The 26,633-nt window shown below is 47.2% G+C and overlaps 1 protein-coding gene across 14 annotated transcripts in view; it reads left to right on the forward strand.

Annotated features, from left to right (window-relative positions):
- NIN (ninein) overlaps positions 1-26,633 on the forward strand; it is a 159,714-nt gene that overhangs the window by 127,366 nt on the left and 5,715 nt on the right. For 6 of the 14 annotated variants that reach the window (XM_053242503.1, XM_053242478.1, XM_053242549.1 and 3 more), the window contains 6 exons: positions 4,181-4,294; positions 5,916-6,062; positions 11,475-11,654; positions 12,425-12,574; positions 14,095-14,196; positions 18,732-18,917. In XM_053242503.1, the coding sequence (XP_053098478.1) occupies positions 4,181-4,294; positions 5,916-6,062; positions 11,475-11,654; positions 12,425-12,574; positions 14,095-14,196; positions 18,732-18,917 (879 nt within the window). Of the gene's footprint in view, positions 1-4,180; positions 4,295-5,915; positions 6,063-11,474; positions 11,655-12,424; positions 12,586-14,094; positions 14,197-16,465; positions 16,530-18,731; positions 18,918-19,056; positions 19,107-22,884; positions 23,444-26,633 lie in introns of those variants that run through there. The other 8 variants (XM_053242554.1, XM_053242532.1, XM_053242487.1 and 5 more) reach the window with 7 other exon arrangements.

Raw genomic sequence — 26,633 nt, forward strand, 5'->3', positions numbered from 1 at the left:
GGAAACAGGGCTTTGGAAGAGCTCCTCTATTTTCTCCTATTTCTCAATCTTTTCTCTCTCATTTTGTTCCCTTTAAAACACACATGCACCCAGGGCCATAGCAAGGTTGGAGTGGGCCCAGAGACAAGATTTTAAAATGCCCCCCCCCTCACTGAAGTAAAATTTATATAGAGAGATATATCTCCTATGTGCCACAATAGATCATCATCCTAAATTATTTTTTTAAAGGTTTTGTAAATGGTAGACGAAGCAAGTCATGTAATGGTACCAGAGCAAGACCTGCTGTTCTGGTAGCTCCCGGTCTTAACACTCACATCAATTTCAGAGGATGAATACAACGGAAGGAAGCCCGGGCGTGTGCGTGGCTGGGGGAGCCAGTCATGTGACTGGCCTCTGGGGGAGGCCCCAAGGCAGGGGGCCCCCAGACAACTGTCTCCCCTTGCCCTACAATAATTACGCCCCTGCACACACCCCTTCTTGATCTGTTGGTTTTGTTCTGCTGCCCTCTCCCCTCACTCGCTAGTCTCTCCCTCTCCTCAACCGTAGAGCATTCTGACCAGGGTGCTTCTTTATCAGAAGACCCCTTGCTCTCATCAAGGGGCAGAGAAAGAGGAAGGGATCCTGCCAGAATGCGCACTCGATCCTCCATCACGGCTGAAAAGCCTAGGAAGCAACAACCTATTCTGAGTGGACCTATCATCCCTAGCCTCGTCTTGGATCGCGGCCACAGGCCAAGCCCCAGACATGCTCCAGCGGCCAAAAGAGTATACAAAAGAAACAAAATAGTTGGGGAAACACATAAACCAGGTTTCCTAAACTAGACCGTACAGAGTCCCCTGCAGTTACCTTCTCCTCAGCAACTGGCTTGTTGTGCTGTCTCTTACCCTGGTTGCAGTCCAGGCCCTGGAGTTCAACCCCGCCTGGTTCTCCTTGCGATTGCAGCTCCAGCCCCAGCACTGGTTCTCTCGGCCTGTGTTGGCGATCCCTCAGCTCTGGTTCTCCAGCTGTGTCTTCGGAGGGACATTCCTTCTTCTCTCTTTTTTCCAAACTGTACACTGGCTTTCTCCAGGACTCAAACGTCTTGCAGACTGACCCTTTATAGACTCACCAGGACTCTCCTGCAGACTACTTTTAACTCTCACTCTGCTAGAGCAGCCTCCTATATATACCCAGTTTTGCTCTAGCAGCTCTCCAAACCATCCAATCATCATAACACAAAGTGTCCTCCATTCTTCAGATTTTCTCTTCCCTCCCAAACCAAATTGTCAAACTGACATTCTAAATGTGAAACTAAAAAAACAGCAGGCATGAACTTTTGACACTGCCAGTTTTTTTCCTTCTTCGTGCATAGGGAATTGCAAACACAGGGTCCTATTTACAATAATGCTGAAGTTTTAGGAATAGTCATGTAATTTGTAGTTCATTTATAGTACAAGGGCTATTAACAAAAAGAAGAGGTTTGGGAATATTAATGCAACTTACCATACAGGGGCTTATTTACAGAGGTCTAGGCCTCCTTCCTCCACAAAAGGGAAAACTCTCAATCCTCCATTTTGCCTGGCCCTGCTCATCAGCCTATTCCTGTATGTGAACAGAACCTATTTAGACCAAGGCCTCCAGCCACAGACACGCTGACTGTGGAGAATGGGGCCTGTTCTCCTAGGGCCAGGTCCTCCTGAAGTTCATGCCAGAGTTCTCCAGACCCTCAAAACATTTCTAGGGACATGGCAGTGAGAAATGCTAGACCTTCCCTATCACACCATTACAGAGGGATGTGTTTCATTGTGTTTGGACTGTAATATTCCTGGCCCATCCAGACCTTATGTGCCAGTGCTGGCTCTGATAATGTGGGTCCATCCAACAATCAAGCCCCTGCTGGAGGTCCTTAGGGTTCACATAACCCTGGACCAGCCAGACTCCATACAATTTCTTCTGGGTCTTCAGTTGGTAATTCAACTGGAACCTGACCCCTCTGAGGATGGCTCCAAGGATGAGGGGGGATGGTCCGCAGATGAGGGACCTGGATCATCTGAACCACCGCCCAAGCTGTTTAAACTTGAGGATTTTGAGATCCTTCTGTCTTAAGGCTCGCAGAATTTTTCAGGCTAATCCAGACTCCATAAATAACTGGTCTGGAGGAAAGCTGGCTGGTCTTTTGGTAGCAAGCATGAATTGTCCCATTTTCTAAGCAAGGTCCTCCCTGGTTTGCATTTGAATGGGAGACTAAATGTGTGATCACTGTAAGATATTCCCCTTCAGGGGATGGGGTCTCTCTGGGAGGAGCACCTGCAGTCTTGCATGCAGAAGGCTCCCAGTTCCCTCCCTGGCACCATCTCTAAGATAGGGCTGAGAGAGATTCCTGCCTGCAACCTTGGAGAAGCCGCTGCCAGTCTGGGTAGACAATACTGAGCTAGATAGACCAAGGGTCTGACTCGGTATAAGGTAGTCTCCTATGTTCTTAACTCTTCCACTCCTGCAGATTCTATGGGTCCAGAGGTTTCCCCCACCTCTTCTCAATCTAAACTAGTCATACCTTTTCCTGACCTCTTCCAAGGTATTCTTCAATGGAAACGGGACACTCCAGCCTCCTCCAAGGGCTTAAAGGGATACTCTCCTACACGGAGGGAGAAAGGAACATTGATAAAACTTTCCATGAAGGGTTCTTTCTCTGCAGTGGGTATCCAACCCACCCTAGTTTATGGGTGAAGTTACAAGGAATTACGAATGGGCACATAGGGAAACCTCCTCTCTCATCTCTTACACTGTTCATAGTTTATCTTAATTGTTCTTTGGTCATATCTGTTGCAAGTTGGCCATTTTCTCTTTGGAGCTCCTTCTTTCATACGCTACACAGTCCAGGAGCTAGGCCTGCTCCCAGAGCACCATGGAACGACCTCTGACTTGCATCCAGCCCTGTACAAAGAATGAGGAAACACGGATCAAAAAGGCAGGACCATAAAATGAATAATAGAATGACCGTGTAACAAATCTATATTAAACACACTGGAAAAGTCAAAATTAACTCCCCATAATAATGGTAGGAATAGATGAAAATATGTAGATCCACTGACTGTTAATAACAAATAAGGAGTTCTTCCAAACTGAGTTTGTTAATGATTTGCTCCAAAATTGTTGGTAATTTTTTTCCAGCTATCGTCCCACAAATAGTTCATACTTCTTCCCAGCACTTGCTGGGAAGAAGTATGAACTATTTGTGGGACGATAGCTGGAAAAAAAATCTATATTCATGTATTACAATTCTTGCATGTTTAATGTTTAATATAGATTTGTTACACGGTCATTCTATTACTCATTTTATGGTTTTGCATCCAGCCCTGTCTATGGGGCAAGATTTATTTTTTTCATTAATAGGACAAGATTTTGTATTGAACCAACAACTACCAAAGCATACAATACGTTACCAAAGCACGATTACATGCAAAGCGGTTGTTTGTACATCATATATACAAAGATTTACACACAAGGATTTGGGAACCACAGGGTTATAAAGTATATGCAGGCCGTACTGTAACTCGGGGAGGGGGGGATTTCAAGGCACATCAGGTAATCGGGGGGGGGTTACATCCAACGTCCATTTCCACAATTTGTCCCATTGTTGTTTAGAGAGACAGTGCACACCTTCCGTACACTGAAGGGAAAGAACCCTCCATGGGAAGTTTGACCAATGTGCCTTTCTCCCACCCTGCCCTACCCCCAAGTTAACGGGAGCTGCGCTGCCTACAGAGGGGTCCTTCGTCAGGTAGAGCTGTGCAGGCTCCCAGGAACTAGAGGCAGCTGCACCTTGTCTGGTGTTCCCCAGGCTCATTAGGACGAGCCACTGCTTGTGAGTGCTTGTCTGCTGAATGTGAAACACGGCCTCTAAATCACAGTGCACTGTAGGGTAAAGCCCCCTCTCGCTGCCCTTCATGGGTTAGGGCAAGGGGTCTCAAACTGGAGTCCCCAGATACTGTTGACCTATCACTGCCATCATCACCAGCCACAACAGCCTGTGGCTAAGGATTATGGGAGTTGTAGTCCAATGTGTAGAGACCCAAGTTTAAGAACCCCTGGGTTGGGGAGAAAAGTGGCATTGCCTTCCAAATCTGAACCAACAAATCTGGTTCCTTTCCTTCCAGTAAGCCACATAAGAACTCTTGGGGCTTCTCTCCTTCCATTGTAGGTGGCAAAAGTAGCCTTCTTGGAGAACCTTGTTGCTTCTTTGAAGCAGGAAAAGTTGTCGTTGGAGCACCAGAATCAGTCTCTGAAAACACAGGTTGCAGTCTCACAGGACAAGGTGGGTCATTATATTTCAGTTCTCAAGTCTCTGGGCTGTATTTTAGCTAGATGGCTTCAGAGGGATATTCTCCTGTGAAATGGCTGAACTAGAATTCAGCAATAAATTTGGTTCTAATCAATGCTGTGTTCAATTGCAACCATGGGTTTCTCTCTCACACAGATGCTGGCTTAATGTAGTGTAGCTAGAAGGATGGTTGTATTGCCAATGACTACTTGTGTGAAAGCATCACTGTTGTTTTCCTATATGCATCTTGGTCTTTGTTTAGGTCCCACTTATACCATTTTTTTTCTTCTGCCCCTGGATTTCTAAGTGCTTCCATGAAAAATGTATCAAGAGCATCTTCTTAACCAAAAGGTTTTTGATCTCTTAGATTAACCCACAAAATGTTGCAGCCGTATAACACTTCATTCTCTTTCACACATCTATACATCCCACTTGTCTGTCCAAGAGTTTCAAGGCTACGTACTTGGGCTTTATCCCATTTTTACCCTTGCAAAACCCTGTGAGAGAGACTATGACTTACTTCCAAGGGACCTCCCATGAACTTCATGACTGATCAGGAACTTGGTCTCTGTGTTCATTTTCTGGCGTTGATCCTTTGGACTAGCCAGATTCTTGAGTGTCATCCCTTTTTGAAAAGGGGCGGAAATATATCAAGCGACCAGGTTTCAAGATAATCCTTGAGTTGCTTGGAGACACAGCTGATGGAGCACCTGAGCACTGGAAAATAAACCTCCTTGAAGTTAGCAGTGTGTTGTTCCTACAGTTCAGTTCCTTTCTTATACAACTGGGGTCCTTCCAGATGGCAATAGTGTGTGTACTGTGAAGAGCTCTCATGCAAGTCCTAAGGGAGAACTTAATTGCCCTCTATGCACCTCAGCAGGCTTCCATCTTCTTTCTCAGCAGGGTTTCACATGCTGTTCAGATGCCTTGCATACGCAAGTCGACCAGCAGTGACCTCACATGATTTTCCCAGCATCACCTGCCAGCCGGCTCTTGCTTTCTGAGAATGACCCCACTTGCCAGAAAAAGTAGTAAGTAAAATGGGTGGGCTATTCTCAGAAAACAAGAATTGCTGGCCAGCAGGGGGTGCTGTGGAAATCATGCGAGGTCACTACTGGGCAGCTGAACAGTGTGTGAGAACCCACTGGGAAATGGAAGGCTGCAGGAATGTGGGAGGGCAAGTAAACTCTCCCTTAGAACGTGCACATGAACTCTTTACACTGCACATTTAATTGCTTTCTGGAAGGCCTCTGCTGCAGAAGGGAATAGACTATTCTTGTTTGTTTTTGCCTTGATGAGGTGCAGTCTTAGGTTTGTTTTTTTCTTTTTCTTTTGTATCTTCGTATTTGGCGGTGGGGTGAATAATGGAGGATTTTTTTTTAAAAAAATCATGCCTTTTAAAGAAACCAGCCCTGTCACATGCATCAGATTTCTCACTTTGAAATTCCTATTGCACAACCACCTCCAATCTGCGCATGTGGTTCCGATCCAGCGAGGGCATCCGCCTGGAAACTGCTCTTCCCAGACAGTTTCTTTCTCTCCCTTGCTGGCTTGGGAATCTGCCCAGAGCCCCATCTGGTGGACTGAGCGCTCTATCTTTCTTCTGCCTCCCTAGATTCAGAATTTTGACGATGCCATACAGAATGTCAACCTTCAGATGTCGAGGCTTAAGTCAGACCTCAGGGTGTCCCAACAGGAGAAAGAAGCTCTGAAGCAGGAAGTGATGTCATTACACAAACAACTGCAGACAGCCAATGACAAGGTAACCCTTGCATCAGCTGGCTTCCGCAAAAGGTCCCAGATACTTGAAAGTAAGATAGATACGCAAGAAAGTAAGATACTTGACATTTGGGATGGATGGTCTGTTCTGTGCCACCTGTATTCTCCATGGACAAGCTTAGAAGTTTATTTATTACTTACATATTCATTAATTGTATACTGCTTTTCTGTCAGGAATGCTACTATTCACCGGAATCCAAGACTGGGTTCCCCCCTCCCCCAAGAATTTTGAGATTAGAAACCGGGTGGTCATCTTAAATTCAGAGTCTTTGATTTGGGTAAATGTGGTACTCAAAGCAGTGAGTATCTAACGTAGAATGGAGGGGGCAGCGTTGGGGGGAATCATGGCTTTCATTTTAATACATTTTAAAACTCATTAACGTTTTCTAAAACCAAGAGGAGTTTGGGTTCATGAGAACTAGGGAACAGTATTTAGAAGAGGGTCGTGAAACCAAAATAGGGTGGCTTACAGTGATTCACTGGTCATTTTGTTTTTCTTGACGTCAATCTCCTAGTTACTACTTCCAACTTCCATGACCAGAGTTAGGGTTACTGTGGAACTATATATATTTTAAAATTCTGTATCCAGAATAGCTGCATTCTGAAATGTGAATCAATGGTGTACAGGTAAATAGAAGAAAGGTCCATCTTTTTACTATGGTGTGTTTGTGGAAGTGGAAATGATTAAAATTGCTGTGTGCACGCGCGCGCACACACACACTCTGCAAAGTTGCTGTTGCCCCATAAAGACACATGTATGCTTTACCTTGCACAGAAAATGGCAGCTGGGGGAATGGATTTTAATAAGGTGAATGGCATGAGGCAAAGGGTTAACCCACCTCCCCCACCCCCAGGCAACATGGACCCAATCTTATTTGGGGCTCCCTGTGGCTTCATCCAGTTTGACCCTTAGTTGCCACCAGTTCAGACCCTATTGGCGTGTGTGAGTGTGAAAAACTCAAAAGTGTTTTGCCTTAGTGCAGAGGTTCTTAGACTCAGGTCCCCAGATGTTGTTGGACTACAACTCCCATCATCCCTACCACTATGATTGAAGGCCATTGTGGCTGGAGATGATGGGCGTTGTAGGGATGTGCATAAAACCGGTTCTCCCGGTTTGGTTCGGATCCGAACCAGGTCCGAACCGGACCAGGGTGGTTCGGTTTTGGTTTTGCCGAACCACCCCCCGGTTCGGTTCGGATCCGAACCGGTTCGGTTCGGATCCGAACTGGTTCGGATCCGAACCGAACCGGTTCAGATCTCAAAAAATAGCTGGTTTGAAAGGGGACCTTTTGTTCTACCTGCCACCCAAATTTCAAGTCGATTGGACCTTCCTCTGATTTTTGGCGATTTTTTAAAGTTTTAGTGACTTTGGGGCAGTTCGGGGGCATAGCATGGGATCTGGGCAAAAGGAGTGGGGTGGGGTGGTAGTGCCTAATGGGTGCAGGCTACCACCCCAATTTCAGGGGGATTGGGCAAAGGGCTGATTTTTGGTAAATTTCTGAAAATTTCATGTCTTTGGGGCAGATTGGGGCATATTGGGGCAGAAAGTGGGGGCTGGGGCAGAATAGTGGGGTGTGGTGGTAGTGCCTAATGGGTGGAGGCTACCACCCCAATTTCAGGGGGTTTGGACAAAGGGGTGATTTTTTGAGAATTTTTGAAGTTTTAGTGACTTTGGGGCAGTTTGGGGGCAGAAAGTGGATCTGCCCCAAAATAGTGGGGTGGGATGGTAGTGCCTAATGGGTGGAGGCTACCACCCCAATTTCAGGGGGATTGGGCAGAGGGCTGATTTTTTGAGAATTTTTGAAGTTTGGGTGTCTTTGGGGCAGATTGGGGGCAGAAAGTGGATCTGCCCCAAAGGAGTGGGGTGGGCTGGTAGATAGTGCCTAATGGGTGGAGGCTACCACCCATCCCCAATTTAAGAGTGATTAGGCAGAGGGGTGAATTATGGTGAATAGAAAAGGTGTGAATTCTCATTCTATCATAGCAAATGAGATATTTTTCAATTAAACAACTCTCATGACCCCACTTTCACTTTTTCACACTTTCCTTTACTATGAATAATATGAGGAAGTAATCAATTTAGCACACTTCACCTTATGAAGACAAACCTCATACAAATAAATTCACCATAATTCACCCCTCTGCCCAATCACTCTTAAATTGGGGATGGGTGGTAGCCTCCACCCATTAGGCACTACCACCCCACCCCACTATTTTGGGGCAGATCCACTTTCTGCCCCCAAACTGCCCCAAAGTCACTAAAACTTCAAAAATTCTCAAAAAATCACCCCTTTGTCCAAAACCCCTGAAATTGGGGTGGTAGCCTCCACCCATTAGGCACTACCATCACACCCCACTATTCTGCCCCAGGCCCCACTTTCTGCCCCAATATGCCCCAATATGCCCCAAAGATATGAAATTTTCAGAAATTTACCAAAAATCAGCCCTTTGCCCAATCCCCCTGAAATTGGGGTGGTAGCCTGCACCCATTAGGCACTACCACCCCACCCCACTCCTTTTGCCCAGATCCCATGCTATGCCCCCGAACTGCCCCAAAGTCACTAAAACTTTAAAAATTCACCAAAAATCAGCCCTTTGCCCAATCCCCCTGAAATTGGGGTGGTAGACTCTACCCATTGGGCACTACCACACCACCCCAAAATTTTGCCCCTGGGCCCCTTTTTGCCCCCCGAATCGATTCGGATTCGGATTAAATCCGAATCCGAACCAAATCAAGGGTGATTCGGGTGACCCAGATTCGGGCACAAAACAGAACAGGGGTGATTCGGTTCGGGTCCGAGCCAAATCACCCGAAATCCCAAATTGCACACCCCTACTAAGCACACACACAGAGAAGAAGCAGGAGGCGGAGTGTGGATTCTATGATAGCATATTAGAGTGGATTGATGGTGTCTCATTGAAAATCTCATTTGCTATCATAGAATCCACACTCAATACCTCAGAAACAAGAGAACCCTGTACCCATGGGGGTGCCCCTACCAGAGATCCCTGTACCCCATGGGTTAGAAACCCATGGGGGTGGTTGGCACCCTATGTGCACTACACCACCACTTGCTCTGGGCCACCCCAGCACCCCCATGTGCACTTATAGGGCTGCTGAAAGCTCCATTATAACTTATTATGAGGAAAAACCTTAAAGATGCGTAAACTTCAAAAATCACTTAAAAATCACCTCTTTGCCCAATTCCTTTCAAATAATTCTGATAGCTTCCTTGCCCACCCTAGGAACTACCACCCACCACACTGCACTCTACGACACCCCTTTCCCCCCGACGTGAAGCTATACATTTGCTGCAATCCTAATTATTCTCTATGAGGAATTCAAAAACACTTAACAATTCACCAATAATCAGAGGAGTGTCCAATTGCCTTGAGATTTTTTGGGTGGTAGGCACCCATGCCTGTCTACCACCCACCCTGCTTTTGTGCTCCTAGGTCCTCCACAACAGGGGATATGGACTGGTTCGGGTCCCATTATACTCAATGAGAAAAATAATTAAAAATATTTTAAATATTCATAAAAAATCATAGGGGTGTCTGATTGCTTCAGGGTTTGCATGGTTGTTGGCACCCATGAGTGCTCCACAATAAGAAATAATGGCCTGGTTCGGGTCCCATTATATCCTATGAGAGAAAAATAAAAATATTTTTCAAAAATTCATAAAAAATCGTACGAGTGTCCGATTGCTTTGGGGTTTGGGTGACAGGTACCCCTGGGTGCCAGCTACCATCTGACCAATTTTCAGCTTTCCGAACCGATCCGAACCGGTCCGAACTGGTTCGAAGCGAACCACCCCCAGTTCGGTTCGGATTCGAACTGAACCAGGGGTGGTTCGGTTCGATCCGAACCTCCGAACCGGAACCGGTTCGGACCCGAACCGGTTCGGATCCGAACCGGTTCGCACATCCCTAGGGCGTTGTAGTCTGCCATCGTCTGGAGACCCAAGCTTGAGAGCCCCTGTCTTAGCGTGCATTATTTGACACTTACACTGAACCTCATTTGCTATTTTGTTGCCAGTTCACCCAGATTAGAGAGGCCCTTTTTGAGTTCTTTGCAATCTGCTTGGGTTTTCCACATCCTGAATAATGTGGTATGCTCCGTAAACTTGGCCAGTTCACTGCTCACAAGGTGGATAGCACCAGGGGCATAGCAAGGTTGGAGTGGGCCCAGAGATGAGATTTTAAAAGCCTCCCCCCCCCGAAGCTCAGCTCATGAAGTAAAGAAATCTTAAATGAGGCTGAATAGTGGTAACAAAAAGCATAGTTATCTATATATGCAAGTCATGTAATGGTACTAGAGAAAGGCATGCTGTTCTGGTAGCTTCAGGTCTTAACACTCGCATCAATTTCGGAGGATGAATACAACGGAAGGAAGCCCGGGTGGGTGCGTGGCTGGGGGAGTCAGTCATGTGACTTGCCTCTGGGGGGGCCAAGGCAGGGGCCCCCCAGACAACTGTCTCCCTTTGCCCTATTATAGTTATGCCCCTAGATAGCACTGGTCCCAGTACAGGTCTTTGTAGGGGACTCCTTTCTTTCTCTCCTCCATTGTGAGAATGGTCTTGCCCTCTGTTGACCTTGTCTGCATCCTCTTGTTTGACTAGTTATGGCTGTATAAAAGGGCTTGTGGGCTTCCCAGAACTCTGCCTTGTTTGTTTTGGGGTTTTTCTATTAGCCCTATGACTTCATCTCTAGCTGGCTCGAATTGACTTTTAGCAGATGTTCTTGCCAAAAACAAATGGTCCAAGCAGAGGGTATCTCTCCAATATCCTCTGCAGTGAACGCAGGTGCAAAGATCCCTTTGGCTTTCCTTCAGTCTCCTCCTTCTATGATCTCTCCAGCTTTTGTCATCTTCAACCACCTTCCTTGGGGTTTTTTGCTCCTCAAATTCTTCTTTTCTTTGTAGTGTTGTCTGCTTATCTTCTTCTTCTTCTTCTTCTTCTTCTTCTTCTTCTTCTTTGACAGAGTCAATTTTTTTAAATGTATTAACAAGACCTAAAAAGAAGCCTCCTTGCTTTTGATGGCTTTCTTGGCTTCTCTTGTTACCCATCCTGGTAGAATTTTGGAAAAGGTGAATAGAACCCACCCTGGCTGTTTCTCTCTCATCATCTGCAGACTGATTTGATTATTTTCAACTCGTTTTGACCTGCCAACAGCAAGGGATGATGTGGAATGGGCTTCTATGATTCCCAGTTTATAGGGGGAAATGTACTCGGTTACCCACATGTATAAATCTGATTCTCCAGGTGGGTGACTGAGGAAAGGACTTGCTGTGGCCAAAATGGGTCCCCGGCAGAGGCCTCCCAGTGCCCAGGCTAACTTCCAGACTGGGTCAGCCACGGGGACTCTGACTCTGCCGTCCACTCTCTGATTGCAGAGTCGGGTTCTGGAACTGGCCGTGCATCCCGCAGGGCTGCAGAGCCAGCAGAAGAAGCTCTGCTGGGAGGGGCTGGATCGGCTGGTCAAGCAGGAGCAACAGCTGCTGCGGCAGGAAAACGAGAGGCTCCAACGGGAGGTTCAGGGCGCCAAGTCAGATCTGTCTCATTCCAGGGAGAAGGTGAATGCGCCCTGTTTTTCTTTGGATCCTATGGTCATCGGAAGCTGCCTTCTGCCGAGTCAGACCACTGGACCTAGGGCTTTCTGCATACAAAGCATGTGTTTTGTCCCTGAGCTCTGCAGCCCTTCTCCCCAAAGATCTGTAATCCCCACCTTATTCTGAATATTTGGCATAGGTCTCATCCAGCCTTGTAACCAGTCTGTCTGCTAAGTGAGTGCTGTTTCCATTCTACAAACCGGGAAACCTGTAGCGGTGCTATGATCGAACCAATAAGTCCATAGCTGCAGTAGCAGTGGTATGATTGCGGTTAGAAATAAACCAAGATCCATCCAAATCAACAGATCTTAGTTTATTCTTGCCAAATTGCCTGAAATAAACCAAGATCTAAACCCAAGGTTTGAAGTGGGTTTCAGATCTCCATTTGTTTTGAGCAGTCTGGTTCACATTAACTAAAATCAATCAATTCTGGATATCAGAACTGATCTCAGCTTGCTTCTCATCTCAGTAGGAAGTAGAATTCTTCTAACTTGTGCATAGACCGGGGGAGAAGAGTGCACACTTCTGAGACTGGGAGATGTTGCATGGAACCAAGATTTAACCATAGTTCAGCATGGCATCTGAATGGCCCCTTGATTGTGTTGTGCGTTTTATAGACTGATAGTTGTCTAAAACTTTACGTAAACCCCTTTAACGCTTGAACTGAAAAGCAATAGAGTCCAATAAATATTTTAACTATTAATATTGCCATATTTGGCCTGTGCACTCACTAGGTACGACAAGTGGAATCCTCTATCTTGTCCCTGAAGCACCAAAAACACCAAAGCCAGTCAGGGGTGGTGAAGGCCATCGAGCAAGAGAAACTCAGCCTGAAGAGAGAATGTGAGCGGCTGCAGAAGGAGCTGGCTTCCGCTCATAGGAAGGTCGGTTCCAGGCAAGGGACTCTCTTTTCCAGGCTGTGAAATGAGTGCCAACATCATGCCTGTGGAGTCTTGGTTAATCCAGAATCTGAATCCCTATCTTGGTGGAATGTCTTAATTACTCTGTTTATAAAGTGCCTGAAATTTTTCAAATGTGTATGTTTAAAAATGACACAAGCCCTGTTTGTGAACTTAGTTTAATACATAATACAAGGTGGAGGAGGGGGAGAGATGGGTTGGGGAAGAAGGGGGAAATGAGCCAACTTAGGTATCAAGACTTTAAAGTTACAATTAAACTGGACTTTAAAATGAAATGCATGCAATTCTCTAACTCCTACAAGTGTTACTACTCTGCTTATGTTAACAGGTCCCTGTGTTAGCCATTTCTGGCACAGGAGTAACCTGACACAAAATATACCCACCCACCCCCAACCCAAACAATGCTATTTCAATTTTCCAAAGGAATTTGTGGCCGCTTGCCTGGAAGTGATTCTTACTCACCAGATCAATGGCTGGTTAAGTTTGCCTGGATTCGGCAGATTCACAGAGGATAGTTCTATGGGTGGTTATTAGCCATGAGAACTAAATAGAACCCCCATATTCAGAAACCGTATAGCTCTGGGGGAGGGGGATTGCCTGCAAGCCCTGCATCTGTGTTTCTTGGCGGTATCTGGCTTGCCACTGCTGGAAACAGGGTTCTGGGTGTAGATGGACCCTCAAGCTTCATCCAGTGAGCCTCTTGAGTTCTCGGCTCATGTCTCTGAGTGCAGCTATCTCCTGGGGATAGATGTTCACTGGCTTCATGCCCATGCTAACCCACCCTCTCATCCACTGCCAAATGAGATCCTTGCAGCAATGTATTAGAGGATCCAAAATGGATCCCAAAGCAATTTCCTTCCATCACCTATCAACAAGAACAGGGATTCCCAACTCTGATTCCCCAGATGTAGTCCCCTTGGACTACAAGTCATGTCATCCCCTGCCACAATGGCCAAATTAGAGCTGTAGTCCAGCAACATCTGAGTGAGGACTCAAGGTTGTTAACCCCTGCACTAAAAGCTGCCTGCTGACATTTTGACTAACAAAGCACGGGTTCAACTAACTCCGCTCCACAGCTAGTGGTGAGAGTAAATTTCGATGACCTCCCCTTCCCCCATGGAAGGGCTCCATGCCACTGGAAAATATGTCCCTGAGGGTTGTGCAACTGACAGGGACATATTTTCCAGGTGGCACAGAGGGATTCCAGGGGAAGGGGAGGGTACTGGAATTGCCACACACTCTAGCACCAGGTCAGGGTTAGTCTTGAGAAGCACAGGCGCTACACCCTGTCTTCTCCCATTGCACCGATGCTTTGTTAAGATGTCAGCCGCTTTCTCTTAGAGGAGGACTGGCTGGCTGCAGGTCAGAATTGCTTGCAGGCTTTCTTGCTCTCAGACCAAAGGTATGTCTCTCTGGCAACTTTGGACGAACAAACAAAGAACCACACCCTACTTTTTCTAATCTGAGATTGAACTCCTTGACAGATCAGCCAGATGAATTCGCTTGAGCATGAGCTGGAAACCATCAGTTTGGAAAATGAAGGCCTAAGGAAAAAACAAGTAAAACTGGAAGAACAGCTGATGGAGGTCTGTTTCAGTAGATCTGCTTTTCTTGTTGCTTTTGTTGCCTAGAAAATGAATAAACTGGGAATAATTTTTCTTTAACAAATAAGGATGTATGCCAAGAGATTTCTCTGGGCTTGTTGGTTTAGGGTGTAGCTGAACTGCATCCGGCAAAATCTTGAGAAGGAAACATCCTGCAGTAGACTCTTGCTGTTTGAAGAGGAGGCCTTTCGCCTCAAAACAGGAATTGCACACAGTAGTTGAGCAACATTGCTGGAGTTAGATCTGTCAACAGCCTTTAGCAGTATAGCAGATGCCCAGGAGAGCAGAGGGATTGCAGTGAAGATAGTTAAGAAGAGGCAAGACTTTGCAGAGCTCAAAAGAAGAAAAATCCAAACTTTTATATACTGACACTCAGCAAAGTGAAGGAGTCTCTTACTTTTGGGGGGTGAGATGGAGCCTTCAGTCTCAGCCAGTGCAAAAGTCCAGCATTGAACAGAGGAAGCTGCCTTGCACTGAGTCAGGCCCTTGGCCCATTTAGCTCAGTATTGTCCGCACTGACTGGCAGCAACTCTCCAGGTGTCAAATGGGGTGTTTTGTAGTTGTGCTGTCTGAGATCCAGGGACTGCACATACAACATTCTGCATGCAAAGTGCGTGCTTAGACACTGAACTATAGGAACATAGGAAGCTGCCAACTACTGAGTCAGACCCTTGGTCTGTCTAGCTCAGTATTGTCTTCACAGACTGGCAGCGGCTTCTCCAAGGTTGCAGGCAGGAGTCTCTCTCAGCCCGATCTTGGAGATGCTGCCAGGGAGGGAACTTGGAACCTTCTGCTCTTCCCAGAGCAGCTGATCAAGTATGAACCTATGAAGTTGCTGTCTAAGGTATCAGACCTTTGGTTCCCCTGTCTCTGTACTGTCTGCACTGACTGTCAGTGTCTCTGAGGTGTTTCAGATAAGGGTCTTTCCCAGTCCTACCTGGAGATGCTGGGAACGGAACCTGGGCCCTTCTGCGTACAACGCAGGTGCTCTCCCACTGAGCCACGGCTGCTCCTGAAGGTGTGCAGGCCTCCTTCATACCTGCACATCCTTCTCGCAATCCCATAAAGCTGCCCTATGCTGAGTAAGACTGCTGGACTGGCAGCATCTCTCCAGGTTCTGTGAAGACAATCCTGAGCTAGATGGACCAATAGCCTGACTCAGTAGATGGCAGTTTCCTATGTGCCTAAGTTCAGGCAGAGGCACTTTCTCAGAGCCTGCTGCCTGAGAACTGGTTTTCACTGGAGATAGGAAGCTGCCGTATACTGAGTCAGACCATTGGTCTGTCTAGCTCAGTATTGTCCTCACAGACTGGCAGCGACTTCTCCAAGGTTGCAGGCAGGGATCTCTCTCAGCCCTACCTTGGAGATGCTGCCAGGGAGGGAACTTGGAACCTTCTGTTCTTCCCAGAGCGGCTCCATCCCCTGAGGGGAATATCTTACGGGTGCTAGCTCACATGTAGTCCCCCATTCAAATGCAAACCAGGGTGGACCTTGCTTAGCAAAGGTCATGCTTGCTGCCACAAGACCAGCTCTCCTCCCTGCAATGTCAGGGACTGAATCTTAGACCTTCCCCATACAAAACAATTGCTGTCTTACGAGGTTGTGGTCCTTTACCTAGAAAGACGCTCAGTGTTGCAGCATTTCCAGGATGGTACATCAAAGCTGTGAACATCTTCTGAGATGCTTATGGTGCAGCCAGGGATATGTGTATAGCCTATACTGAAGGGGAAGGAATCAGAACTCTGCTGCCAGAAATGCCAAGTTTAGTGATCTTTATACATTATTCAAATGAAGCATATTTGGCAAAATCCTGCTTTTGCTAGTCATCACAGGGAAGGAGCCAAGAGCAATGAAACCTTCTCTCCTCACCCTCAGATTACTGGAAATCTTATAAGCCCCTACTCTTACTTTCGACATTTCGCCAGATGTTGCCCCACACTTCCAAACATAACTTTGCAGTCATGAGATCTAGAAACTTACTTTTAAAGAAAAGAGAGAGAGGGATGCTTAAGAAACTGAATACTGCACACAGCAGTACATTGCAGAGTATTTTGTCAGGCAATGGAACTAAAAGAGGTGATGCTTTTGCTAATTCTTTTTTCCTCTCTGCAAAGAATTCCTAGACCTTTGTATTCTTTAGTTGTTGTTTCCCCCAGCAGACTTTTTTTGGCCTTTTTCTACCCATTGACTCCTATAATTTTTCTCTTTCTCCTGCTTATGCTTTCCCTCGCTCTGGTTAACCTGTGTCTAGACCTTTGTGGCTGGAACTAGCAGAGATGAGTGCCATGTTACTCTGCCTGAGATAGCGTGTGAAGGTAGCACAAACCTTTCCCCCTGTAATCCCACTGCATGGGGCCGGGGAGCAGAGATCCCGTTAATTAGTGTCTTTTTTTTCTTCTTAATACCAAATACTATGACAATAGCTCATCTCTTCTGAGTTACTCTTCATTTTAATGGACCTATCAAATGCTCCTGTTCAAGTGATTGACTAATAATAAGCCGAAGGGGCTTACTAAGCAATTAATTCCTGAAGACTTGGGACCAAAAAAAATGAAAGGATAGCTTTAAAGTCTTTTCTTTTCTTGAATACTATATAATCCGTCTTAACTTGAAAACAGGAAAATGAAAAGTGGCTCTGAAATTCCATTTTCTGTTTTTTCATTCTTAGAACATTTATTTTGTGATGACTCAAGCTCTGCTTCTGTGGTCTTTCTTTTCTTTCTTTGTTCTTTGGCATGCCCATTGTGGAATTTTTGCATGGTTGGATTTGTTGGCATATAAAGAAAACACACTTCTCCATTGTTTCTAGGCCAGCCAATCAGCATGGTCTGTGGATGTGTTTTTTTAAATTCTCTGTTGATTGCAAAATGCTTCACTGATTTGTGTTAGTTTCTTTTCTACTCAGTCCAATTAGTATGTGATCGCATTTGCCAATTCTGGTGGCTCTCCAGACAAATAGCATTTAATGTTTACACAAATGCATGGGAAGCAGGTGGCAAGAGATGGCTGTTAGGCATAAGAGCCAAGGATGGAGCCTTCATTATTAGATGCAGTATACCTGACTTAACAGATGATAGTGAAAAAGAGCCAGGGGATGGCTATTGCCCCTATGGCACCTCAGTTTTCTCTCTGGGCTAAAGGATACAGAGCACAGATCTAAACAGACTGTGGACTGCTGTCATAATGAACGTGATGGGCTAGATCAGGGGTCCCCACACTCTTAAAAACAAGGGCACCCTTTCTGTTTCAAACCTTCCGCTTAGGTACCCCACAGTTCAACAACAGCTGGAGAGCCAAGGTTGCCCAACCCTGCCTTAGACGATTCCAGAGCAGAGTCAGAGGGGATCCTAAGTTCGTTTGTTTTCAGGAAGAACCTCAAGACTCTCCTGTTTTCGCAGGCTTTTAATTAGGATTGATTTTAATAATTCTAAAAACTTGTCTTAGTAATTATTTTATGCTATTGTTTTCATTATCATGTATTTTAATCTGTAACTTTTAAATATTTTAAATTTTGTACACCACCTAGAGATGTACATATCTAGATGGATAGAATAAGTGATGTAGTACCCCCTAGAACTGCAAACCTCATGTTTTGGAGACAGTAAATAGGGATACTCCCCCCCTCCGCCCCCGCCAACACACACATAACTACTTCATGCAGCATTAGGGCTCGGGAGTTACCCACTGTGTTTGGCTAGAGGTAAACTCAAAACCAAGAAAAAGGAAGGGTGTTTTTTTTTTGTAAGTATGTTGTTAACTTACAGAACTGCTGCCAAGGATTGGGCAAATTCATGGAAGATAGGCCCATAGAGGAATATGAAGCATGATGGACAAATGGAGCCTCCATGCTGAGAGAAAAGTTTGCCTCTGTGTGTGCCAGCTGATATCCTGCCCTGCCTGTAAACTTTCCAGAGGTCATCTGATCAGCCACATTTGGAGACAGAAAGCGAAACTACTTTATTTATCACGCTCTATATAACCCCTAGGAACTTGGGAAGCGGCCTCAGACCAAGTCAGACCCTTGGCCCATCTAGTTCAGAATCTACCCTGACTGGCAGCAGCTCTCCAGGGTTCCAGGCAGGGAGTCCTTCCCAGCCCTACCTGGAGAGGCTGCCGAGGACTGAACGGGGCCCTTCTGCACGCCAAGCAGAGGCTCTGCCTCTGAGCTGCAGCCCCATCCCTCTGCCATCTCCAAGGCTTGGGGCAGGTAATAAATCTTCAAAGACACGGCCAAATGATTCCAAGACTTCCTCTGACTCCATTCCCCCACCCTGACCCTTTCTTGCCTTGAGCGTGACCGGCAAGGTAAGGCGAATGGCGATGCTTCCCCAAAGGACCTGGGCTGGGGCCGACCCCCCCTAACTGTGCCCGGGGGAGTGACTGCAGGAAGCGCCCCCCCTCTGTCCTCTTGCTGCCTGCCCGCGCCTGGGGCCCAGGTGGCGACCCAGGCGAGGGGCTCTTCTCGGCCTGATCCAGCCAGCCGGTGCTGAGGTCCTTGTGCTTCTTCTCTTGCGCAGCTGCTTCACTCGAGCTCCAGCCTGATGCTTAGCCCCTCCCAGCATCCGCGCGAGCTGCAAGGCTGTGCCTCGGTCCCCTGGGAACAGTACCAGCAGCTCCAGCAGCAGTTCGCGCAGGCCGAGCGGAGGAGTCAGCACCTGCAGGAGGAGCTGGACAGCCGGCCCTTGGAAACCAACATGCCACAGGTACGTCCCTCCCCCTTTCCTCTTCCTCCTCCTCCTCATCAGGCGCAGAGTCTGACCCTGCAGTAGCCGCCGCTCCTCCTGCTCCTCTCCTCCTGCTCCTCTCCTCTCTTCACTGTGATCCTTTCTCTGTTTATGCCAGTTTCCAGCCCTCCTCAGTCAACGCAAGTGCTCTGTAGATACCATCCTTCAGTATGTGACACCAAAGCATGATCTCTTTCCCCCACTAACTAGCTTGTTCTAAGTGTCTGTGGTCAGTGGTCTTTCCTATGTATTGTGGACTGTTTTACCATAAAAAGCTGCTGAAAAACGAAGGTCTGAATCCACACCAGTAGCAGGCTTTGCTGCATGCAGTGGAGCAGTGACTGGCTATTCCAGTGCAGACCACCTAAGATAGGGCTGCACTGCATCGGCCCTCCTACGGATGTTGGACTACAGTTCCCCCAGTTCCTTACTATTGGCCATTGTGGCTGGGGATTTATTTTATATTTTTATATTTATTTTTATAGTGAGTTAGTTGAGTTAAATTTTCTTATATGGAATAATGCGAATTGTAGTCCAAAACCCAGCTGGACGGCTGAAGTGGTGCATCTCTGGCCTAAGAGAACCCACTGCTATCTATGCAACACAGCCCTGCTGTGTTTCCAGATGAAGCAGAAGGGGACGCACATTCTGCCTAGCTGAGAAGCGTCCCCCTGCCCCACCCGCTCCAGATTGCATTCTGTGTATGTTGCTCCGCTAAGTGCTGTGTCATCACCCGAATTGCTTGGCTGGCACACATGGGTTCTCAGGCTTGGGCCTCCAGATGTTGGGGCTGAAGGCCTTTGTGTCTGGGAACTGTACTCCATGGACATCTGGGGGTCCAAAATCTAGAAGCCCTGGGCTACAACGTTCTCCAAAGGCCTTTTGGGTCTATCTCTCTTGCTCTTGAATCTCCTGTCTCCCAGTATCCCACCAACTTGCCCAAATCCCTGGCTAAACCTTTGAGTGTTCTGCTCCACCCAAAGCACCCTGTCCAGATGGCTGCCTGCTCCCCTCACTGGCAGGAAGCATCCCACTTTCCTGGAGACGATGAGATGCTCACTCCAGCCATTCTCCTTACAAAAGATGCACAGCCCTAGTGAAACCCTGTCCTGTTTTCACCTTTTTGGTGGGATTTTGCAGACTCCTTTTGAAAAATTCTGCCTTATTGATTCAAATCATTTTCTCCTCCCATTCTGTCTGAAAAGACCCCAGCAAAGCAGCTAACGGTAATAAATTATTTGGATCCCTGCCCCTCTTCGTGGTAGAAGCGACATCTCTGAGAACCAGCTGAAGCATCACGACTTTGCTGCACATAAACATCAATGCCTGAAATGGGCATCCTACTTCCCTTCTGTCCCCCACCCCACCCCGATTACCCAGTCTGTAGACAGCAAAATATAGCTGGACACATTTGAGTTGCAACTATTCCATAATTACCCTGGTGCCTTTTTGTGAGATGCATTCCCACCCACCCCACCCACCCCCGACAGTTTATTTAACACAGGGGTTCCCAACCTTTGGCCTTCAGATGCTGACCTGGGTCCCCAGATGTTGTTGGCCTACAACTCCCATCATCCCCAGCCACAATGGCAAAGGCCAACCACATCTGGGGACCCAAGACTGGGAAGGAACCTTCAGCTTCCAAAGCTGGAGCCTCTTGGCATGGGGGAGATCAAGGGGCAGCGTTGCAAGTGCCCAAGAATGCCCCTCTTTTCATCCGGGAAATGCCGGAGGATACATGGAGCCCATTCATACCACCTTCTAATGTGACCTCAGCAGCTTGAATGCAATAGGGCAGGGATGTGCATGAACCTCACGGTTCGAAGGCGGCGGTGGGGTTGCATCTCAAGGGTGGGGGAGAGTGCACTTACCCCTCCCTCTGCTTTCCCCTCACCGGCTCCCCGTTTTCCCTCAAGTCCTACAGGGCAGCAGCGTGCTTCCCTGCCACCCCGTTCGCTCTTTGGCTAGAAGTGGCCGGAAGTAGCTGGTGCACATGTGCCCAGTGGGCGCGAGCGCATGCACATCACAAGCACCCGCATGCATGCACACTGGACATGAGCACGCCAGCTACTTCTGGCCAAAGCGCGAACAGGGCGGCAAGGAAGTATGCTGCCACCCTGTAGGACTTGAGGAAAACCGGGCAGCAGCGGGGGAAAGCAGAGGGAGGGGTAAGTGCACCCTCCCCGCCCTTCAAGTGCACCCCCCACCCGCACTGCCATCAAGCCACCCGGTGTGGTTCACTGCACATCCCTACAATAGGGCTGACTCACTATGCCAAACCGTGGTTCAGCCCGTCTTGGGTTCATGCGGCCCCTCCATCCTCTTGGTGCAGTCTGATTCCTTGCTTGGTGGAGGGAATCTTCCATTCTATCCAAATCGGCAAACTGTTTGCACTAGCCTTCCGGCCAGAATTGGAAGCCCAAGTCCTACTGTGGCCTTCAGAATTCGCTTGACATGGGTTTCCACTAAGGTTCTGGACATACTATGGTTTGTGCAAACCAGAGTTTGCCCAGTTCAGAACTAACAGCAAACTATTGCTTGCCCCAAACTGGAAGTCAGGGAGGTCATTGAAGCACGAGGCAGAGGTTGCAGAGCTAGTGTGAGGCCCCAAGGCTTAGATGGGTTCAGGGCTGGCCCTAGGGTTTTTGGCACCCCAGGCAAAGTATGACTTTGATGCCCGCCCCCCACATTCCATTAAAACTAGATTTTGTAATGTACCTGATATAATTATGAGCCATTTTGGAAGGGCAGTATACAAATCAAATAAATAAATGAATAAATAAATTAAATGTAGTGTACAGAATATCCCCATACCCTACATTTAATAATAAAGTTATCCTTGGCAGCTGGCGCTGGCTGGGGCAGTGATAGGCAGTGAGGAAGGAGACGATACCTCTTAAAATCTGTAAGGCCGCTGCTGCTGCTGCTGAGGCTCCATGTGACGTCCACGTGGGCCCCACCCCTGCTGCTCACTCAGCTTATTCACATGCACTGCAGCCAGGTGAGCAGTGGGCACGGGACACACCGTGGGGGCAGAGAGTGTGGTGTGGCAGCCTAGCACAGCTGTGGCATCTGACGGGGTCCAAAAGCTCTAAGAGCCTTCCTCACACACACCCCGCCCTAACCGCCATGCAGAGGGTGGCTGTTCACCGCACGGGAACTTGCCCTGCAATTTACTGCCCCTTCTGGAATGCCATCTGTCCCTTCTTTCCAGCTAATGGGAAGAACCGAATGGTTCAGATCAAACTAATTATTTCCACTAATAACAAAATAATGACCTCCCACTCCTTTCCCTCCTCCCTCCCTACCCGAGTGCTCTGGTTTGGGTGGGCTGTAGGCTTAGGGTTGCCAACCGTCCCATATTGGAGACATTAACAAGAGCGTTGGCAGACATCAAGGCACTGGCAAACTTAGCATTATCCAGGTATCAGGATCATGAAATGCATGCAGGCAATGACGACTAGATAGTGCTCATGTGTGAATCCTAATTTTACTGGCTAACAATGCTTCTCTTTCTAGAAAACAAAATTACATCACACCCAGTTTGGCTAACCATGGTTATATCCCTAAGCAGAAGAGAAGCACTCCAAGCTGCAACTTGCACTGGAGTTTAAATTGCAAGTGGTGAAAACACACAGCGCACTCAGGCTCCCAATCGCTCCCGCATACTCCCGCACTCGGATCCCTTACTAGGGCAGTGGACTGTGGGCAACCCTATTCGGAGCTCACAGGCTGCATGTTGCTTGCCAGGCGAACGGATGCTGTGCTGTAAACAAGCGTCGTCCGTGATCCGTTGCATGTGCTGCTCCTTGTTTAACTCCAGATTCTGTGTCCATCTTGCTCGGCCTGCTTCAACAGCGCTTCTGGCTGCTTGCATTACTAAGTGTGATGTGCTGTTTTCAAAGACCTGCGGGTGAAGTGTGTCCTCCTTGCCTTCTTTCCGTAGGCTTTGCTTCCGGAGCAGCGATCATTGCATGCAGATACGTACAGGCGGATTGGTCACCTCTGACACCCCTTGGCTGTTAACGCACCTCCTTCCTTACTCACACAAACTGGCATAAGCTGAGAAACCCGGGGATCACATTTTTTCTTTTTTTAATTATTTAAAAACAAACTTTATTTTATTTTAAACCTCTCCAGTATTATGTTTTATTCCTCTATTTATTTGTCAGAATCTATTTTGTGTGTGTGTGTGGAAAAAATAATCACACTTTGTTGTCTTTTTTTAAAAAAATCTGTTGCAAGTCAATTTTTTTATTTGTTATTTAAAAATTGCTTATCCAGGGAAGTTTGGAAAGAGAAACACTATTTCCCCCCTCAAATTTTATGGTGTATCTATTTTTTAAACAAAAAGGTACTAATTTTTTATATATTGGATTTCAAGAAGAAAAATCTGCATTATTTATACAAAGTTTTGTACAAGATGTATAAATTCTTTTTTTAAAACAGGGAAAGAACTACACTTTTTTATTGTTGTTGGGCAAATAAAATACACATTTTAAAGATGTGCGTGTCTTTTTGTCTTACTAACCAATAGGGCTTCTTGTAATCTGTGGTCAGGTCAGAGTTGTAATCATACAGGTTGGGCCACCATCAAGGCAGTTCTATGGGGAAGCAAAGCCTATAGCTACTGCATGGGGCAGGGATCCTGTTCCAGAAGAGAAACCATGGTGTGAAATGCCAGTAACTTCTTAGTATAGCCCTGGGATTCCATATATTTTTACTTTACAACTGTCACAGAACTTTTGCAGAAGAAAATACTAGAGTATGTTTATACTACCTTGTTTCCTGAGATGTAAAGCCCCACTGAATGCCATTGGATTCACTTCTGAGCGAATACAGCTAAGATTGCACTGCAAGATTCTCAGCTGTGAATGAGGAAGCCCCGAGTTCAAATTTCGCCTCTGCAATAAACTCACTAGGTGGCCCTAAGGGAGGCCAACATCTGCAGGAGGACGAAAGTTCAGCAGCCCTGCTCTAGGGAATGTAGAATGAATGACAGGGAATGCCCACGGAAAAGCCCTGGTGCTCCCAAAGGGCCATGGAATGCATTGAATTTCTGAATAGCCAACAGCCATGAGGAAATTTCTTGTATTCCTATAGCCGTTTGGAACATAAGAAGCGGCCTTCTACCGAGTCAGACCAGTGATCCATCTAACTCAGTATTGTCTACCCAGCCTGGCAGTGGCTTCTCCAAGGTTGCAAGCAAGAGTGTCTCTCAGTACCAGTTGCAGGGGTGTAATGGCAGGAGAGAGGGCACGCCCTCAACTGCTGCCTGTGGCTTCCAGCGGCATCTGGTGGGCCACTGTGCGAAACAGGATGCTGGACTAGATGGGCTTCCTGGGGCCTGATCCAGCAGGGCTGTTCTTGTGTTCTTAGCCCTACCTGGAGATGCTAGGGAGGGAACTTGGACCTTTCAGATGCAAGCAGGCAGGTGTACTTCCCAGAGCGGTCCTATCCCCTAATGGGAATATCTTACAGTGCTGACACATGTGGTCTCCCATTCAGATGCAAGCCAGGTCAGACCCTGCTCAGCCAAGAGGATAATTCATGCTTGCTACCACAAGACCAGCTCTCTCGTGGCATGCCTCATGTTTTGCAGGGAACTTTTGCACGAGGGTGCAGTTTCATGCATCCTTGTGATTTTGCACGGCTACTTGAAATTATTGCACAAGGGCAGCATTGGGATGCTGGCTGAGATCCAGTTGTGAATTTCCTGCATCTCATTCAGTAGCCTACCATGTCATCTGATTATTGGCATCCAAAGCAGCTTCCCTCCCAGGGCAAATAGTCATTTCAGGGGGGGTGATTTCCATTGGAATCCTGAAACAGACAGGAAAAGGGCTAAGCCTCCTCGGCAACAGCCCCAATCCTACAGAGATGGATACACACAGCTGCAGTCTACAAAGGAAAGATGAAAACAGGCAGGCAAACAGTGCATTTAATGTCATGTGGTGTTTAGCCCTCAGTTGGTCCTAATAAAAAGTATCACACCATGGTTGCTTTAAATCCCCAAGCTGTGCGACATGAGCAAAGTTCCTTCCTTTCGCAATCGCACATACCACAAGACTAAAGTTTCAGCAGAAAAACAAACACTCGATCTGCGTCTTGGAGGTCACAGCCCTTGCTGCCTCCTCGTGGGACTCTTTGAAGTGGTGGTTCTGCCCCTCCCCAGACCAAAGGACAGACGCCATCAGGGGGATGTGCTCAGATGAACTCGGCACTGATGAAAGCATCACAAGAGCAAGGTTTTCAAATGGGATTGTTACTTGCTTTGGGAAGCAGGTGATCACCCGGCCTCAGGAATGAGCTCTGAATCCTTCATCACTAATGGCAGAAGTTCCCAACCTGGGGTCTTGAGCTGATTGGGGCCAATTTTATTTATTTATTAATGCTATATACTGGCCACTGGCCATTGTGGTTGCGGATGAGGGACATTATAGTTCCACAACACCTGGGGACTCATAGTTGGGAATCCCTAACTTACAGAATTGGAGTATGCTATTGGCTCTTAGTCCCAGCAAATGGGTTGACTTGTGACTAACAAGTATATATTTAGAGTTTCTCCACAACGCAAATAGGTTTTAAACCCCACCCAGCTGCCTTCAAGCCTTTTTTTAAGGGCTGAAGGGTGAGCTAGAACCTCTAAAATCAAAATCAAAATGTCCCTTTGAGATCAGGAACAGACCCCGATTGCAGCTCCTCAGAACTTCATCTAAGAACCTAAGAAGAGCCCTGCTGGATCAGACCAAGCAGCCGTCTCTTCCCACAAAGCCCACCGTGTATTTCGAGAAGCCCACAGGCAGGGAGTGAAGGACCATCTTCTGCTGTTGCACTCCAGGAAGCTGGAAATCTTCCTCCCAGGGACTTTTTGGTATGGGGCAGTATAGAAGTGTAAGAAATAAATGCAAATAAATAAATACATCACTGAACAAACTGACAAGACTCTAGTGTTTGTGTAGGGGTGGGGTGGGGAGGGGGACAGTCAATGGCCCTGGGGTCTGACCGATGGCTCATGTCTGGCTCCTGAAGCAATCCTGCCTCTCCCCCCCCCCCCCAGCCAGCATCCCTATCAAATTTGATGCAGGGAATAGTATGTGACAGTTGCATACGGAAGGAAAAGAAAATTGCTTCCCAAAGTCCCGAATGTTGATTGTGATGTCTCAGCGGCGGCCACGTAGCTGTGATGCCTTTATAGCAGTGGGTTCTCAACCTTGGGGCCCCAGATGTTGGTGGACTTTAACTCCCATAATCCCCAACCACAGTGGCCTTTGTCCATTACGGCTGGGGATTATAGGAGTTGGGGGATTATAGGAGTTGGACATACTTAGTCCACCAACATCTGGGGACCCTTGGTTGAGAACTCAGCCAAAAGAGTCCAGCCCAAGAATACAGACAGTGGTCATCCCAAACTTAAACTAATTGGAGGTGGCCTGTTCATAGCTTTGCATTACATATTTTATTTTTTTACATTTTATATCCTGCTCTCCCTCCAAGGAGCCCAGAGTGGTGTACTACATACTTAGGTTTCTCCTCACCACAACCCTGTGAAGTAGGTTAGGCTGAGAGAGAAGTGACTGGCCCAGAGTCACCCAGCAAGTCTCATGGCTGAATGGGGATTTGAACTCAGGTCTCCCCGGTCCTAGTCCAGCAATCTAGCCACTACACCACGCTGGCTCTTTAACTGTTCTTTAA

Source organism: Hemicordylus capensis, chromosome 1, assembly GCF_027244095.1.
Source record: "Hemicordylus capensis ecotype Gifberg chromosome 1, rHemCap1.1.pri, whole genome shotgun sequence".
NCBI lineage: Eukaryota > Metazoa > Chordata > Lepidosauria > Squamata > Cordylidae > Hemicordylus > Hemicordylus capensis.